Below are 16,138 nucleotides of genomic sequence, written 5' to 3'. Positions count from 1 at the left end.
AAAATATGCCACTCTTAACTGTTGCTTTGCTTTCATCCGTAGCACGAGGTAATTATGTCATTATCTGTGAAATTCGGCAACTTACAAAGATCTTTAGATCAGGCAATACTTCACCGAGAGGGGATATAAGCTTCTGCTTATTCCTGTCTGAAGTATCGTCCGATACTTCAGACTTATCGTCCGATGAATTTACTTTGTTGACATTCTTCATCGACAGAATTTTTATTCCTTTCAACCTTTCAGTCAAGTCCGCCTTTCTTCCAGTAACATACTGTCCATATAATCTTAAATATTTCTTTAACTCAGGCACAGTAAGTACTTCGATAGCTGAATCATCAAGCTGCTTTATATCCATGATAAGACGTAAAACAATAACAATGGCGTGGGTAGCCTCCGGAAGTTTAATTATCTACATGGAGCGCCGCCTAGCCAAGGGAGATAACCTACTTATAGGAAAGCCCTATTGTTTGGGGATGATTTCTACATAATCCTTTCTATTATAAGCACAAGGCCATTTGGGGGGAGAGGGACAGTCGATTACATCGACCCCGTACTTATTTCATCGGCCTGAAAGGATGAAAGGCTAAGTCAACCTCGGCGGAATTTGAATTCAGAGCGTGGAGATGGACAAAATGCCGCTTAAAGTTTTGCCCGGCGTGCTAACGATTCTGCCAAGTCACCGCCGTTAGTAGTTGACAGAGTTTGGAACAGCAGCAAACTGTCTCCATATGGCCTTCATATTGTTCAGTTTTGTTTTGTTGTGAAGATACTCAACAGTGTGCTTTCTGTATAGCCTATAATGATCATATAAGTCTGCTATATTCTGTTCTTTGTAGTTGTAGTTTTTTTTATATATATTTATATATTTCAACAATACTCAGGGCAGTTTTATTTATGCTTAAATATATACATAATAGCGAGAAGAAGAAAAAAAATACAAAAATAGTTCACCACCTTGGGCTGAAAATTTTGGGGAGTTTTGTTTCCATGCCTGGAAAGTGTTCATGCGGACCTGTATTTACATTTAAAGGTGGAAAAAAAAAATTAATCCTCCTAGATTTGTCTCCCTTGTATTTTTTTTTCTTCATTTCGTAATGCGTAGTAACTGATATTCATAGATATTTACATATGAATGCGTACATCTGATTATGTAAAAAAAAAAAAAAATGATAAAACAAAACTGAACAAATACAAGGTACTGAAGCCCCAATGTTACTGGAACTGCATTATTTCTGTAGTCAAAGCACTTAATGGCCAAAAGTTCAATGAACTAACCACAATAAAATTGACAGGTATTTTTCAGTTATGAGTTCATTTCTCACTGGGGGCTTCATATAATCAATTTTTCTGTTGGCGCATGTACTTTTCCTTGAGGCTTGGCCTCTGGATCTGTGAGCCATACACTTCTTACAAAACTTTATCAATTCAACCTCGGGGCTTCGTTTAACTTCCACTGACAGTAGTATTTTTATTAAAGCTTTCTGTGATGACTATGCAAGGTGTTCGGGCTAAATTTGACAGTTTACATAAAGGAAAAGAAAACAATATCTCATCTAAAAATAAAAGTATTTTACGAAACTGAAAAATATCAACCAAATTATGGTAGAAAATCACAGTTTGCTCAAAGTGGCCTTACTCCGCTTCTACCACAGTAGTCAGACAGCTCTGGAACCTGGTGTGTGCGTTCCTCCTTGTGTCCCTGGGAAGATCTTCAAACACCTCCCTGATCTTGGCCACCAGATCAGCCTTGGTGTTGCAGGTGGAACGATTGGTGTCTTTCACAACTGTGCTCCCTTACACAGTAATCCATGGGATACAATCGAGGAAATTAGGAGGCCAGAACTGAGGGCTGGTAAAGTCATAAAAATTCTCCGACACCCACTTCTGTGAAATCCTGCTGCTACACATATGGCCCTCTTGTACGAGTGGTAGCGAAGGCCCACATCCAAGGCCAGCGTCATGGTAGCGACTCCTACACCCATCTCTTTCTCTCTCTCTCTCTCTCTCTCTCTCTCTCTCTCTCTCCAAAGCCTGGATTCCCTTGCTTGGATCTTCCATCACATTGCCCTGCAGTTATTGGATGAATTCTGGCATGTGGAAACAGTCAAAACGCCTGTTGTGTCTCTTTCTGCTGGCCACGTCTTCGTAGCCTCTGTTGGAGCAGTCCATATCACACTTTCCAGCCTTTACAGTGTTCGCATAGCATTGAACAGAAGTTATGATGTCGGCATTTTGATTCCCGGTATAATCATCATGAATCAGACTGGAGCCTGGTGTTGCCATCCGGTTTCACCAGTCCTCAGTCAAATCGTCCAACCCATGCTAGCATGGAAAGCGGACGTTAAACGATGATGATGATGATGATGATACAGGTAACTCTTTTTCCAGTTTTCAGATGGCTTCCAGTCCTCCATGTCAGCTAACTTTTTCTCAACTATAATTTTAATCTTTATGCCCTCCAACGCTGTTAACGAATACATCAAGCTGTTCCTGAAAAGGGAGATATAAAAAATCGTAAAATTTAGTTTGAACACCCTGTAGCTTTCTAGTATATTTACAGGACAATTCTGTAAATATGCTCGAAATGGACTGTAAAATAAGTTTGGATAGATTTATTTCCCTTGCATTTTCTTCAGCCATTAAAAAAAATAGTGCGACTAGATTTACCTCCCTTACATTTCCAGTCTGCTATAAAATCACATAAAAGAAATCGCATAGATATAAGTTGAGAATCCTGCATCCGAAATGCTTGGAACTTGGTTTTCAGGATTTCAGATATTATCAGATTTCGAAGTGGTTTTGTTTTTAAATATTTAAAACGGAACAGCTTGGTGACGGGACTCCAGCCCATATACCGTGAAAGTTTTTATATACTTTTTAGGAAATTAATAAAATTTCTAATGATATTAGATAGACATTTTGCAGGTAACGACGCTGGTCATGTTTGGTTCACATGGATTTATATGTAGATTTGAAATACAGGTTTCATAAAAGCAACGCTTTGTATAGTATTTACTCCCTCTGTACCAGAAAAAGATTATGATTACTGCTTATAAATTAAAGATAAATGCAGCACCAAACTTTATAGCCAAATCATGCATAGTAACCTTAAGTCAGAGGGGATGGCATCATTGTGAGAAAGCTCAATGAGCCTTTTGTCTCCTCCTACGATGTATTTTGAATGACAGGTTATGTTATGTACAAGTATGGAACTTGTTTACATGAAAATGCAGTGAAAACTGGTAAAAAGTTTTTTCTTTTGTTGTGCAATGATTGCACTACCAGTAGTCTTGTTACACACATGGATTGCATTTAAGTCCAGCTAGAATTCTGATTTCGTGTAAAAATAATATTTTCTATGTACCAAGAATGAAAATCAGAGGTGGTTGAGAAAACTGGAAACAGATACTCTAAGTATGCGGTAGCACTGTGTTTGATGGCTTTTTATGATGAACCTTCGGCTGACATCTACTTCTCTAACAAAGATTTCTTTCATAGCAGTTTCTCTTTTATCTTATTCACTGTCGTGATTTTTTTCTGTAACAAATTCTTGCTGCTCTAGTACTTCAATAAGTTCATTACATATTTTCACCATGTTATCTACGAGCAACTTTTCCATTGTTTTCTTCGTGTCATATTCATTGATGAAGAAGATTATTGCTTACAAACTTCTTTCATCATTGGTCACAGTTTGAACAACTGGAGTGTCATTTTTAATATTAGTTTCAAATTTTGGGGTGGGAGTAAATCTGTTACTTCAACATCAGTGGAATTCAAACACAGAACATAAAAACAAATAGAATGTTGCTAAGCATTTTCCCTGGTATGCTAATGATTCTACCAGCTTGGTGCCATAGTTTCATTAATTATATTGGTTTCAAACTTTGACACAGGGCCAGCAGTTTCAAGTGGGGTGGGTTAAGTCAATTACATCAACCCCAGTTCTCAACTGCTTCTTATTTTATTGACTCTGAAAGGACGAAAGGCAAAGTTGACCCTGGCAACAGTTGAACTTAGAACATAAATTCAGAAGAAATGCTAAGCATTTTGTCTGGCACGGTAATGATTCTGCCAGCTCGCCTCTTTAGTATCATTATTTATATTAAAAACTGGTTCAATATCCACTTCCTTCTGCTTGTTGATGGATTCTGACAGTATACTTTCTGCAGAAGTAAGGAGATCTAACATTGTCACTGTGATTAGTGGTAGACTAGAGAGTATATCAGACTTGCTTAAGAATGTCTTCAGTTATTCAATCCCGTGCATTTGCCATTGCACATATAGCATCATTCTCAGTAATTTCTTTTTGGATATTTATCACATCCACACCTCTATTCACTGCTCCAATATACTGTTCAAGAACGTGTCTTTATATTTAGTTTTCAGTGATCTAAGGATCCTTTGTTTATTGCTTAAATAAATGACATCACTTTGTGATTAAGTGCAGTGCATAAACATTATTTTTGCCAGATGCTTGACAAGAAAGAGACAGAATAATGTTCTAGGAATAATGAAATATTGCACTTGGCATCCTCACCTTATTCTCTGTTACGAGCATGAGGTGTTTGTTAAATCAAGCAGAAAAAAATGTCTTTTGTGATCCATGTGCTTTTGTTAGTATAATATTGTATTGATAACATATTAACACTTTTAAAACAGTGAGGATGTAGGCTTTTGAAGACCACAGCAACTTTACACTTAAAGGTGCCTGCTGCATTAACACATCCCAGCACAAGTAATCTTTCTGTGGTATCTGTAACTCAACTGCTGTAGAGGATGTTTTCTTGGGGCAATAATGCTCAGTGGTATTCAGCTTTATACAATGATCTTTGCAAACTCATTCACAAATTTCACAATTGCCTTTTTACTACAAATCTTTAGATATTTAATACTTTGTATTTCCTTAAGTTTTTGTTACTACACTTGTTAATTTTCACAATCCCTTTCATGATAGTTGGTTATGATAGATTTTTGTTTCATGATAATCAGTTCATTAAGTGGCATATATTAATAAATCCACACCATCAATACAGGATTAAGTTCCTCATTTTTTGTTTTATGCAATGTTTTCCTAAGACTTTTAAAACTTGTATTCATCACTTACAACAAATATTCTACTGCTCTGTAACTTAGAGTATGCTTCTTTTTTTTTGATTTATGATTTACTGACGATATATATATATATATATATATATATATATATACACACACACACACATACATATATACATACATGCATACATACATACATACATACATACATACATACATACATACATACATACATACATACATACATACATACAGACAAACAAACAGAATGGGGAAGCAAAAACTTGCATTAAAAGTTGCACGAATATTTCACAGTAACCACTACACCAAATGATATGAAACCTAATGCTGAACAAAGAATACATTATCAGCTAGTAATAAACACTTTTTTTGCAAAAATATTGGAGAATATGACTGCACAGGAAGACAAACGCCAAAGAGTATGTGATTTGGTTCGTGCACAAGTTGATCTGAAGCAGATCGCAAGCACAGTTTATAATGTCAAGAAGAGAATGGACATGGGAAACAACATTCAGACTTCCTCTGAATGTTGTTTCCCATGGATCCAGCAAGAAGCGGAATCAAGATTTCATGAAAACTCTCAAGTCCAAAATTTCAATGGACCCCAACCACATCCATGAGGAAGCTGGCTTCTGAACTTGAGGTGGACCCCAAGACCTCAAAACAATTGTGAATGATATCTTGAGCCTCAAGTCCTACACTGAGACACGTGCTGGCAGAACTAATGAAGGCCAAGAGACTAGAGTGGTGCAAAAAGGTATACATACACAATGGGCATCTTTCAGTTTCCATCTGCCAAATTCACTCAAACAGCTTTCGTCAGCCAGGACTATAGTCACAGATACTTGCTTAAGTGCCATGCAGTAGAACTGAACTCAAAACCATGTGGTTGGGGAGCAAACTTCTTAACCATTCCTGCACCTATACCTGAAAATTGGGTAGTTATATCATGATATCTTTCTGAAGTGCCTGAGCTCCTCTTTATAATGAGAAAGGAAATACTTGATTGATATTACTTAGTTTATTATTCTAATGTATTTCCAGTTGTCTCATAGCATGAAAAACAAAAGCAATCCTGTTAGAAATCAAATTTAGAAACATGATGATTGGAACCAAATGTCATCACATACATTTATGTCTTAGCTGCATCTACTCAAACTACCACCTACCATGGCAGTGTGTATCCTCATCATAAGGCAGTAAGCTGACAGAATCGTTAGTGCACCAGGGGGAAATGCTTAGCGTCTTTACCCTAAGTTCAAATTCTATTGGGGTCAACTTTGCCTTTCATCCTTTTGGAGTTGATAAAATAAGTACCAATTAAGTACTGTGGCTAATATAATTGATTAGTCCCACCCCTTTCCCAAAATTTCAGGCTTTGAGCCTATCATAGAAAGGATTATTTCACATTTATTTTTCAATGTTAGCACAGATATGATGGGTCTTCCCCAGTACAGCAACTTACCATCTTTGCAGTCTGTTATCATTTCCTTCATGAGGCCCAACATCCTGAAACCAGCTTTTGGTATTTCTATCTTTCTCTACTGTGAACTTCTTTTATTTGCATTACTTGGCCATTCATTGTCCAACTGTCAACCTTCAAGCACATTGCTTGCATACATGTTGGGGATAATGGCTCATTGCATCGTAACTTATCTACCTCCACTTCACCTATCATCACATTGTATTAATAACACTATTAATCCAATATAACTTCTTTTAAAATTTTCAAACAAAAAATAATTAATAAACCTTTACTTCAGCACAGAAAAAAAAAATAATAATAATATACCACCCCACTATTAATTAAATAAATTAGCATGTATTCATATTTGTACCTATTTGTATTCTTTCTTCTAATTGCAGTTTTAGAATCTGTACAGAAATTTATTCCTGAAATTGCAAAAGCTAACGCCAGATTGTCCCAAGAGAACCTTCCCAACTTGAATATGGAAAATATTTCTGAAAATGATGATAAAGTTATTGAAATGGTAACTATGATAATGATGATGATATTTTATAATAGTATTTCTAATATGGTTAGGTACAAGGCCACACATTTTGGGTTAGAGAATATTGTGTATTAAATATTAAACAACACCAGCACTTGGTTGGTCCTTACTGACACTGGTAGGAGAAAAGGTAAAGTCGATCTTGGGTGGATTTAAACTCAGAATGTAAAAGAATATAACTGAATAGAAATGATTTCTTACATAGAGCACAAAGCCAGAAAAGGCCGAAGAGAATGCAAGGGAGATCAATCTAAACGGACTAACATTTCCTAAGCGACCACTTGTAGGAGTGTGTGTGTGTATATGTGTGTATAGTTATCCATAATTACCTCTGTTTGATGTACATGAGTGCATTTTTTGACTGGTGTATTGTTTTACTTACATATATGCATTTTATCAGTAGGTACAGTTACATGTTAAACTATCATTTTGTCTGGTTCCCACCCTAAATAAAATCGGTGTATGGGTTAATGACAGCTCTACTAAACTACCTAAAATGAGATGTAAATTTTACTTTGAACCACCAAAACCTGTTTGAAAAATTTACCTCAGACAATAACAACTTATAATTACACTTGTTATTACAAATTGCTTTTATCTTCAATTTTAAACGTTTTGAGGCTTAAAGTGTTTTTTTTTTTTTGTTTTATTTTATTTATACACCCATTTTTACATATGTTGGTGGAGAATTGTTGAACACTTGCTTTTGAATGATTGTTTGACTTTCAAGTGTTAATCGCCCTTTTTCTTCCTCTTACTTCTTTTCATCACGAGTTGGGTAAGTTTACAGAACAGTTCCTCCTTCGAACAATTCACAGAATTATATAAAGGTTTAAAGACCAATTTCTGTAGGAAGCAGGTCATAGAGTGAATCAACCATAGAATTAAAATAATACAGCTGCCTATTTCATTAGTTCTGCAGAAATGGGGATACAAAGTTTTATCTGGCAGAATTTTAAACTTAGGCATGGCTGTGTGCTACAGTGTTTGCTTCCCAACCATATTGGTTTCAGATTCAGTCTCACTGTGTAGCACTTTGAACAAGTGTCTTCTATTACAGCCCTGGGCTGACCAAAGCCTTGTGAGTGGTCTGGTAGATGGGAACTGAAAGAAACCTGTTTATATATACACATACATACACACATTATATTTCTGTGTGTATGTTACTGTCTCCTCTTGACATCATGTGATAGTTGTAAGCAAGTGTCACTGTCATGCAAGTGGTGTCTTTTGTTTCCAGTCTTCTGTGGAAACAAGTCTGATAATAGAGAAATATTACCTTACTTGGAAGCAACTGAAGGCATCTAGCTGTAGAAAAATCTGCTTCAGTAAATTTCATCTGATCCATACAAGCATGGAAAAGTGGATGTTAAAACAATAATGATGGTGACATAAGAATAATGAAACTAAATATAGTTAAATGTTTATTTAGTATGATGTAAAGCTGTTACCTCTATTGACAACAAACAGTTTCTCTCATTGTATGAGAATAGATTATTATGGAGCTGTTGTGAGACATGAACAGTAAATGTGAACGATGTACAATGACTGGAGATACATGAAGTGATAAAGGTCTGTTGGGTATATAATGATAATTTATGTGAAGTGAACTAAAAGTGACGGAGATTTAAAGGCTAAATTGTAACTGATGTCTTGCGGAAGAGACAACTTTGCTGGTATGGAATTTGGTTGAAATGAATGAAAGCTGAAGGAAAATCAGCCATTTACCATCAGTTTTGGATATCTGTGCAAAACAACAAGAATCAATGAACTCATCTCTCTCTCTATATATATACAAGGTCTTGCAGGGGATCTCCCCAACTGATGCCAGTGTAAGGAGAAATTAATAATAACCTACTGATTATAACAATGATATAGCTGATTATATTAACAGTGATGACTGTCCAGCAAGAAGTAGGCTTAAGGAAATTGATTGAAGTCAATTAACTTCACCTATAGTTAATCATCATCATCATCATCATCACAGAAAGCATGTACATTATACACCCCTTCCAATCATTTCTTCAATAAAATTGTGGCCTTCTTCTGATGTAGGAATTAATATTTTCAATGTCTTGTCTAATCTAAGCATTATCATCATCATCATCATCATCATCATCATCATCATCATCATCATCATCATCATTATCATTTAGTGGCATGGGTTGGATGGTTTGACAGGATCAGGTGAGCTGCAGGGTTGCACCAAGTTCCAGTGTCAGCTTTGGCAGGTTTTCTATGGCTGGATGCCCTTCCTAGTGCCAGCATGGAAAAAAGAAACAGACACAAAAATTATGCTAGTGAATGTTAAAAACAGTTGTCTTCGTCGTCATCATCATCATCATCATTGTTTTAACAACTGATTTAATCATGCTGTTATGTGTTAAATAACTTTGCAACATAGTGCATTTCTCTCTCTTTTGTGTGGTGCTGTTTTCACAGAACTATCTTTACTTTTTTTTTCTAAGGTTCTTCTTGATTTTTTTTTTTTACATTTCTTCTCTTAGCATGCATCATCCATTTGCATTACATATTAACACTAGTGTCAGCATCTCTCCTGCACACATGAACTTCTTAATGCTAAGCTGCTTCTTCAGCTCATTTAGTCTCTCTTGTGAACCAGCACTGCACCACCAAACCACAATATATTTCTTTATTGCCCACAAGGGGCTACACATAGAGGGGACAAACAAGGACAGACAAAGGGATTAAGTCGATTACATCAACCCCAGTACGTAACTGGTACTTTATTTATCGACCCTGAAAAGATGAAAGGCAAAGTCGACCTCGGTGGAATTTGAACTCAGAATGTAACAGCAGACGAAATACCACCAAGCATTTCACCCGGTGGGGTAACGTTTCTGCCAGCTCGCCGCCTTCCATCAAACCACAATAATCAGCTCATTCATCTCCATCTGCAAGATTTCATGCTTGTCTTATTGTTATGATGGTGATAATAGAAGTAAGAGTTTAAGTGACAATCATATATTAATGAAATCATAAGAACCACTCCATTTAGCAGATTTGGAAAAGACAGAATATCACAGCTTTGCATTTTTTTTTTTTTTTTTGTCCTATAACCTGAGATATGATATTCATCTATATGTTTTATGTCAGTTTTTGTTGGGTCCCCCCCCCCCCACCATTTTGGTATGGGTTAGATGAATGTGTATTATTGAGGCGTTGATTTTATTGTCATATACCATTCCTGTCAATAACCTTTACCTGTTTTTCAAGCAAGAAACTATTCATTCCACTCCTCTTCAGATGTGCAGAACTAACAAATGATTTGTGGGCAGAAAGATTTCAACAATATCACCGTCTGTTGCTCAGCAATTTTTCTAAAAAGTGCAGTGTGAACACACAAACACGCGCGCGAGCGCACGCACACACACACACACACACACACACACACACACACACACACACACACTCTCTCTCTCTCTCTCTCATTTATTCAACTTCTGTCTTCCAAATTCACTCACAAAGCATCATTCACCCCTAGGGCTATAATAAATGACACTTGCCAAAACGTCACATAAAAGGACTGGACCAAAAACCACATGATTGCAAAACAAACTTCATAGCCACACAGATATGCCTGCACTTCTGATCTAGATATATAAGTATGTATTATTGTTGATTCTGAGTGAAGGCTGCCAAACTGTTTTTGTAATCTTTTCATAAGATATGTGTAATATATTTATCTCCTGTTAAGTGTATTACAGAGCACCCACTGTATAGTTAGTGACTGGATCTGTAAAGTTGATGTGTACTATAAGATTATTTGATGATAATATAAATGGGAGAGAGATTCATCTTTGATGTTTTATGCTATCTTACAACTTACTGTTCTGAGTTCAAATCCTACTATGGTCAAGTTGTTTACTCTAGGTCAATAAAGTACATTTTAAAGTTTATTTCATTTCAATCAATAATATTCCAATGTTGATTTGAAATTTCCTGTTAATTTATGTTCCAAACCCCAGCTGAATCATGTCAGAGTTATTTTAATAATTTTTCATTATTTTCAAAATTAATTGAAAAAAAGGCAGTGTATTTTAACAGAAAAATGGTGATGAAAGAGTTAAAAGCTAACAAAGAATTTAGTGGAATAACTTTACCATTATTAAACTTTGCCATTATTAAACTAAGACAGTGAGGTGATAGAATTGTTAGCATCCCAGGCAAAATGGTTTGTGGCATTTTGTCTGACTTCACATTCTAAGTTCAAATTCTTCTGAAGTTAACTTTATCTTTCATCCTTTTAGTGGGGTCGATAAAATAAGTACCAGTTGAGCATTGGGGTTTGATGTGATTTAACCCCTTCTCCAAAAATGCTAGTCTTGTGCCAAAATTTGAAACCATTATTAAGCTGGTGTTTGGACCATCAGCATGAAATTTGGATAGAAGTTTGTATCAAGGAACCAAGGGTGGTCTTAGGTATCAAAAGAGCCTGTCTGTCTGTCTGTCTATTTGTCTGTCTGTCTGTCTGTCTATCTATCCATCTATCTACATGCACACACACACACATACACATACACACACATTTTGTGTCAAGTCAAAAGAAATCATTATCATCATCATCATCATCATTATCAACATTATTGTCATCACCATCATCAGCATTAATATCATCAATGACGTCCTTGTTATTCTTTTCTTTTTTTTTTATTGTAGAGTTTAGGAATGTTTGAGTATGAAGGCTCATCGTCATGTGACTCTGATGAGGTGGATGATGGCAGTGAAGATGATCAATGCTATGGGGAAGTGAACGAAAGTAATATCCGACGTAATAAAGCTGGCAGCAAATCAAAACCAGAAAAACCAATCATTGAGGAAATAAGCAGCAGCTGACAGCTGACAGTGGTGTTCTGGTGCCTTGGAGTGTAAGCAAGAAACAAGTAACTGACAGCTGGCAGTGGTGTTTTGGTGTCATGATGAATGGGAGCAGACAAGTAGCCGACCGTTTGCAGTGGTGTTTTGGTGTCATGAAGAGTAGGCACCTGGAAAGTAGTTGATTTGCAGGCACTGATGTTAGCAAGATATGAAAGACAGTCATTAGACATCTTATATAACAAATCTTTAAGAGCGAAATTGTCTTTTTGTAACACATACTCACTGTCTTATTCTTTCTCTTTCCTTTTTTTTTAAATTCTTTATATTCACCCCCACCCCTCTCACGTTCTACCTAGTTCCCTTTCTGGATTTTTACTTCACCACTAAACTTTCTATTTTTTATCTCAGTAATTTCTTTTACACTCTCTCTCTCTCCTTCTCTCTGTCTCCCCCCCCCCTTTTTTTTCTCTCTCTCTCCTTCTCTCTGTCTCCCCCCCCTTTTTTTTTCTCTCTCTCTCCTTCTCTCTGTCTCCCCCCTCTTTCTCTCTCTCTCATTCTCTCTGTCTCCCCCCCTTTCTCTTTCTCTCCACATTTTCTACCTTTTTGCCTATATTCATATTCTTTTACTATTTCGTTTTTACTCTCTCTTTCTCCTCTTGTTCGCTTTTACTTTCTCCTTCCTTTCCTCCCTCTCACTTATTCACTATTCATGCTCATCCGATTTCTCTTTCTCTCTCTCTCTCTCCCACACACACACATGCGCACACACCATTTCTTTACTTCTCCCCTTTCCTCCTGACCCAGCCAATAACAAAATGTCCAAAATGCTATGATATATACAGCTATACATTTATGGAAAAAAAGAAAAGAGAACATTTTGATCATCTGCCATATTTATTTTTTTTACTTGTAAATTAAAGATTCTTTTTTCCTTCTTGTTATATTTTAAAAAAATTTTCTTTCTTTTTTTAAAATAAATTCAAATTACACAACCAGAAATATTTTCCTTAATATGCTGAAATCTTTATTGTGTTTTTATTATGTTGAAATATAAAGGTCACTGCAGGAAGTATCTGATTCTGCTACATCCAATTAACAACCATTAATCAAAATGATTGCTCCAGTTCCATGCAGCCTGCGTGGGTTTGGTTGGGTTATTATTATTGTTGTTGTTGTTAATTCTGCCTGTAAATATGTGATGGGAACCATGTTATTAAACAGATAAGGCCAGTCTATGATATTTTGCAAATGTGTGGACTGAATGAGAAAATACTTTTTCCTAATTTTTTTAACTGATTCTTTCTTTTTTCGACAGTGCTTAGGTGAAATGGGTGTTTTTTTTTTTTTCAAATTTTAACATTTGCATATTGTTGCAACAGTCTTTCATATTACAAACCTTTTTTTTTCTTTCTTTCTTTCTGAGTAGTCATTCCATATTCATCATTCCATATGCAACTCTACCACCTGGCCCATGGGTGTCTTTATCAGAGTTTGCTCCATTGCAAGTATTTGAACCAGGTTTTTGCCTGAGATTTCCGTTACATCTTGATGTACCATTACTGTTTACTTTTCCCCATATTTCCAAAAACCAGAAGTGCAGCAATATCAAAGGAAGGTTAACTAGGAAGATAGTTTTTGTATGTGGCAGATGCCCAGGAGCAATAAAAACTGAAAATGTGCAGAGAAGAACTTCTACCACATTCCAGGGAGAAAAACTAGAAGCAGTCGATAGCTTCCATTAACTAGGTGACCAAGTCAGTAGTGGGGAAGGGTGCACTGAAAGTGTAACTGCTAGAATAAGAATAGCCTGGGCAAAGTTCAGAGAGCTCTTACTTCTACTGGTGACAAAGGGCCTCTCGCTCAGAGTAAAAGGCAGACTGTATGACGCATGTGTACGAACAGCCATGCTACATGGCAGTGAAACATGGGCCGTGACTGCTGAGGACATGCATAAGCTCGCAAGAAATGAAGCCAGTATGCTCTGATGGATTTAAAATGTCAATGTGCATACTCGACAGAGTGTAAGTACCTTGAGAGAAAAGTTAGACCTAAGAAGCATCAGTTGTGATGTACAAGAGAGACGATTGCGCTGGTATGGTCATGTGGCAAGAATGGATGAGGATAGCTGTGTGAAAAAGTGCCACACCCTAGCAGTTGAGGGAACCTGTGGAAGAGGTAAACCCAGGAAGACCTGGGATGAGGTGGTGAAGCATGACCTTCAAACATTAGGACTCACCGAGGCAATGACTTGTGACTGAGACCTTTGGAAATATGCTGTACATAAGAAGACCCGGCAAGCCAAGTGAGACCATAACCCATAGCCTTTGCCAGGAGTGTAGCCAGCCCACTTATGCGTACCTTTCCTTCATTGGACACTAAACTCTGTTTGCGAAGACCTGTCGAGGCACGTGAAATCGAAATTGAACCAAATTTGATGACTGGCACCCATGCCAACCTTTCCTTCAGTGGACACTAAACTCTGCTTGTGAAAACTTGTTGGGGCAAGTGAAATCGAAATCAAAATTGAACCAAATTCGGTGACTGGCACCTGTGCCACTGGAGCGCTAATAGCACTGTCCGAGCATGATCATTGACAGAGCAGCTGTCTGGCTTCTGTGCAGGTGGCACATAAAAAGCACCATTTGAGCGTGATCGTTACCAGTGTCACCTTACTGGCACGTGAAAAAACATTTGAGCAAGGTCGTTGCCAGTGCCCCTGGACTGGCTCCTGTGCAGATGGCACATAAAAATCACCATTTGAGTGTGGCCATTGCCAGTACTGCCTGACTGGCCCTCGTGCCGGTGGCACGTAAAAGCACCCACTACACTCTTGGAGTGGTTGGCGTTAGGAAGGGCATTCAGCTGTAGATCAGATTGGAGCCTGGTGCAGCCATCTGGTTTGCCAGTCTTCAGTCAAATCGTCCAACCCATGCCAGCATGGAAAGCAGATGTTAATCGATGATGTATGTATGATGATATATATATATATATTTGCTAAAAAAGATTTCCATTATAGTTTCACATGTATATGTAGACAATAGGCTTCTTTTAGTTTTAGTCTACCAAAACCACTCACAAGACTTTGTTTGACCCAGGGCTGTTGTAGAAGAGACATCCAAGGTGTTATACTGAACTCAAAACCCATAGTTGGAAAGTAAAATTCTTAACCAGACAACCATGCCTCCTATCATGGATAAAGAAGTGATCTCGGTCTAAGCAATAATAGTTACAACTACAAAAAGCCAATGAAGGACCTCTACGTAGTTGTTTAACTCATCAGAAATAGCAGCCAAATTACATCCTACAATTTTTTTTTAAATAGATAGAACACATTGAATAGCGCTTAGTCCTATATAATGTCTGGGTTGGGAGGAATGAGAAGACAACAGTAGAAACCTGCTTAACCATAGATGTGCTGTCAGGGCTGATCTGGGGATAAACAAACATCAAAACTCAGCTGTTTCATTTATCATTTGGGAAATGATATCTAGATCATGGTTTGAGAAGAAATCTGAAAGAGCAGAAAAACAATTCTTCAGTATGGGGAAAAGATCTAGAAAAGGGAAAACTTTGGACAGAACATGTATGAAATTAGTGATTTGTATGTGCATTTGTGAATATGGTTTAATAAGAAGGCATGTTCATGCATGAACATAAATGGCATGGCTGTGCGGTAAGAAGCTTGCTTCCCAACCACATTGTTCCAGGTTCAGTCCCACTGTATGGTACCTTGCGCAAATGTCTTCTACAATAGCCCTGGGCTAATCAAAGCCTTGTGAGTTGATTTGGTAGATGGAAACCAAAAGATGCCAGCCATATATATGAATATATGTATGTTTGTTTTTATATATGAGTTTGTCCCTCACCATCACTTGACCACCAGTATTGGTTTACATCCCTGTAACTTAGTGATTCAACAAAAGAGACTATTAGTACTGGGGTTAATTTGTTTGACTAAGGCATAGCCACAGTCAGCTGATAAATAAAAAGTAAAAGAAAAATACACATACTTTCACAAACACACATACATCTCTAATTTTGCACATACATGTATAATCACTAGTGTTAGTTGTGTACCCAAATGAGAGAAAGCATGTGTGTAATTGTCTTCATATATATTCTGTCCATACACTTAAGCAGATGTGTGTGTATGCGTGTGCGTACATATGTTTGAATATATGTGGGTGTGTATTTGCATGCACGTGTGTGTGCTT

At 37.0% G+C, this 16,138-nt stretch overlaps 1 protein-coding gene across 3 annotated transcripts in view; it reads left to right on the top strand.

Annotated features, from left to right (window-relative positions):
• The window catches only part of LOC106869342 (NOP protein chaperone 1-like), a 48,277-nt gene extending 35,354 nt beyond the window's left edge, over nt 1-12,923 (top strand). For 2 of the 3 annotated variants that reach the window (XM_052972111.2, XM_052972107.2), the window contains 2 exons: nt 6,940-7,064; nt 11,766-12,923. In XM_052972111.2, the coding sequence (XP_052828071.1) occupies nt 6,940-7,064; nt 11,766-11,942 (302 nt within the window). In that variant the 3' untranslated portion in view covers nt 11,943-12,923. Of the gene's footprint in view, nt 1-300; nt 1,293-6,939; nt 7,065-11,765 lie in introns of those variants that run through there. The other variant, XM_014915055.3, reaches the window with a different exon arrangement.
• The last annotated feature ends 3,215 nt before the right edge of the window (nt 12,924-16,138 follow it).

Source organism: Octopus bimaculoides, chromosome 1 (genome assembly GCF_046866305.1).
Source record: "Octopus bimaculoides isolate indiv1 chromosome 1, ASM4686630v1, whole genome shotgun sequence".
NCBI lineage: Eukaryota > Metazoa > Mollusca > Cephalopoda > Octopoda > Octopodidae > Octopus > Octopus bimaculoides.
This window is presented reverse-complemented; position numbering and strand designations above follow the sequence as displayed.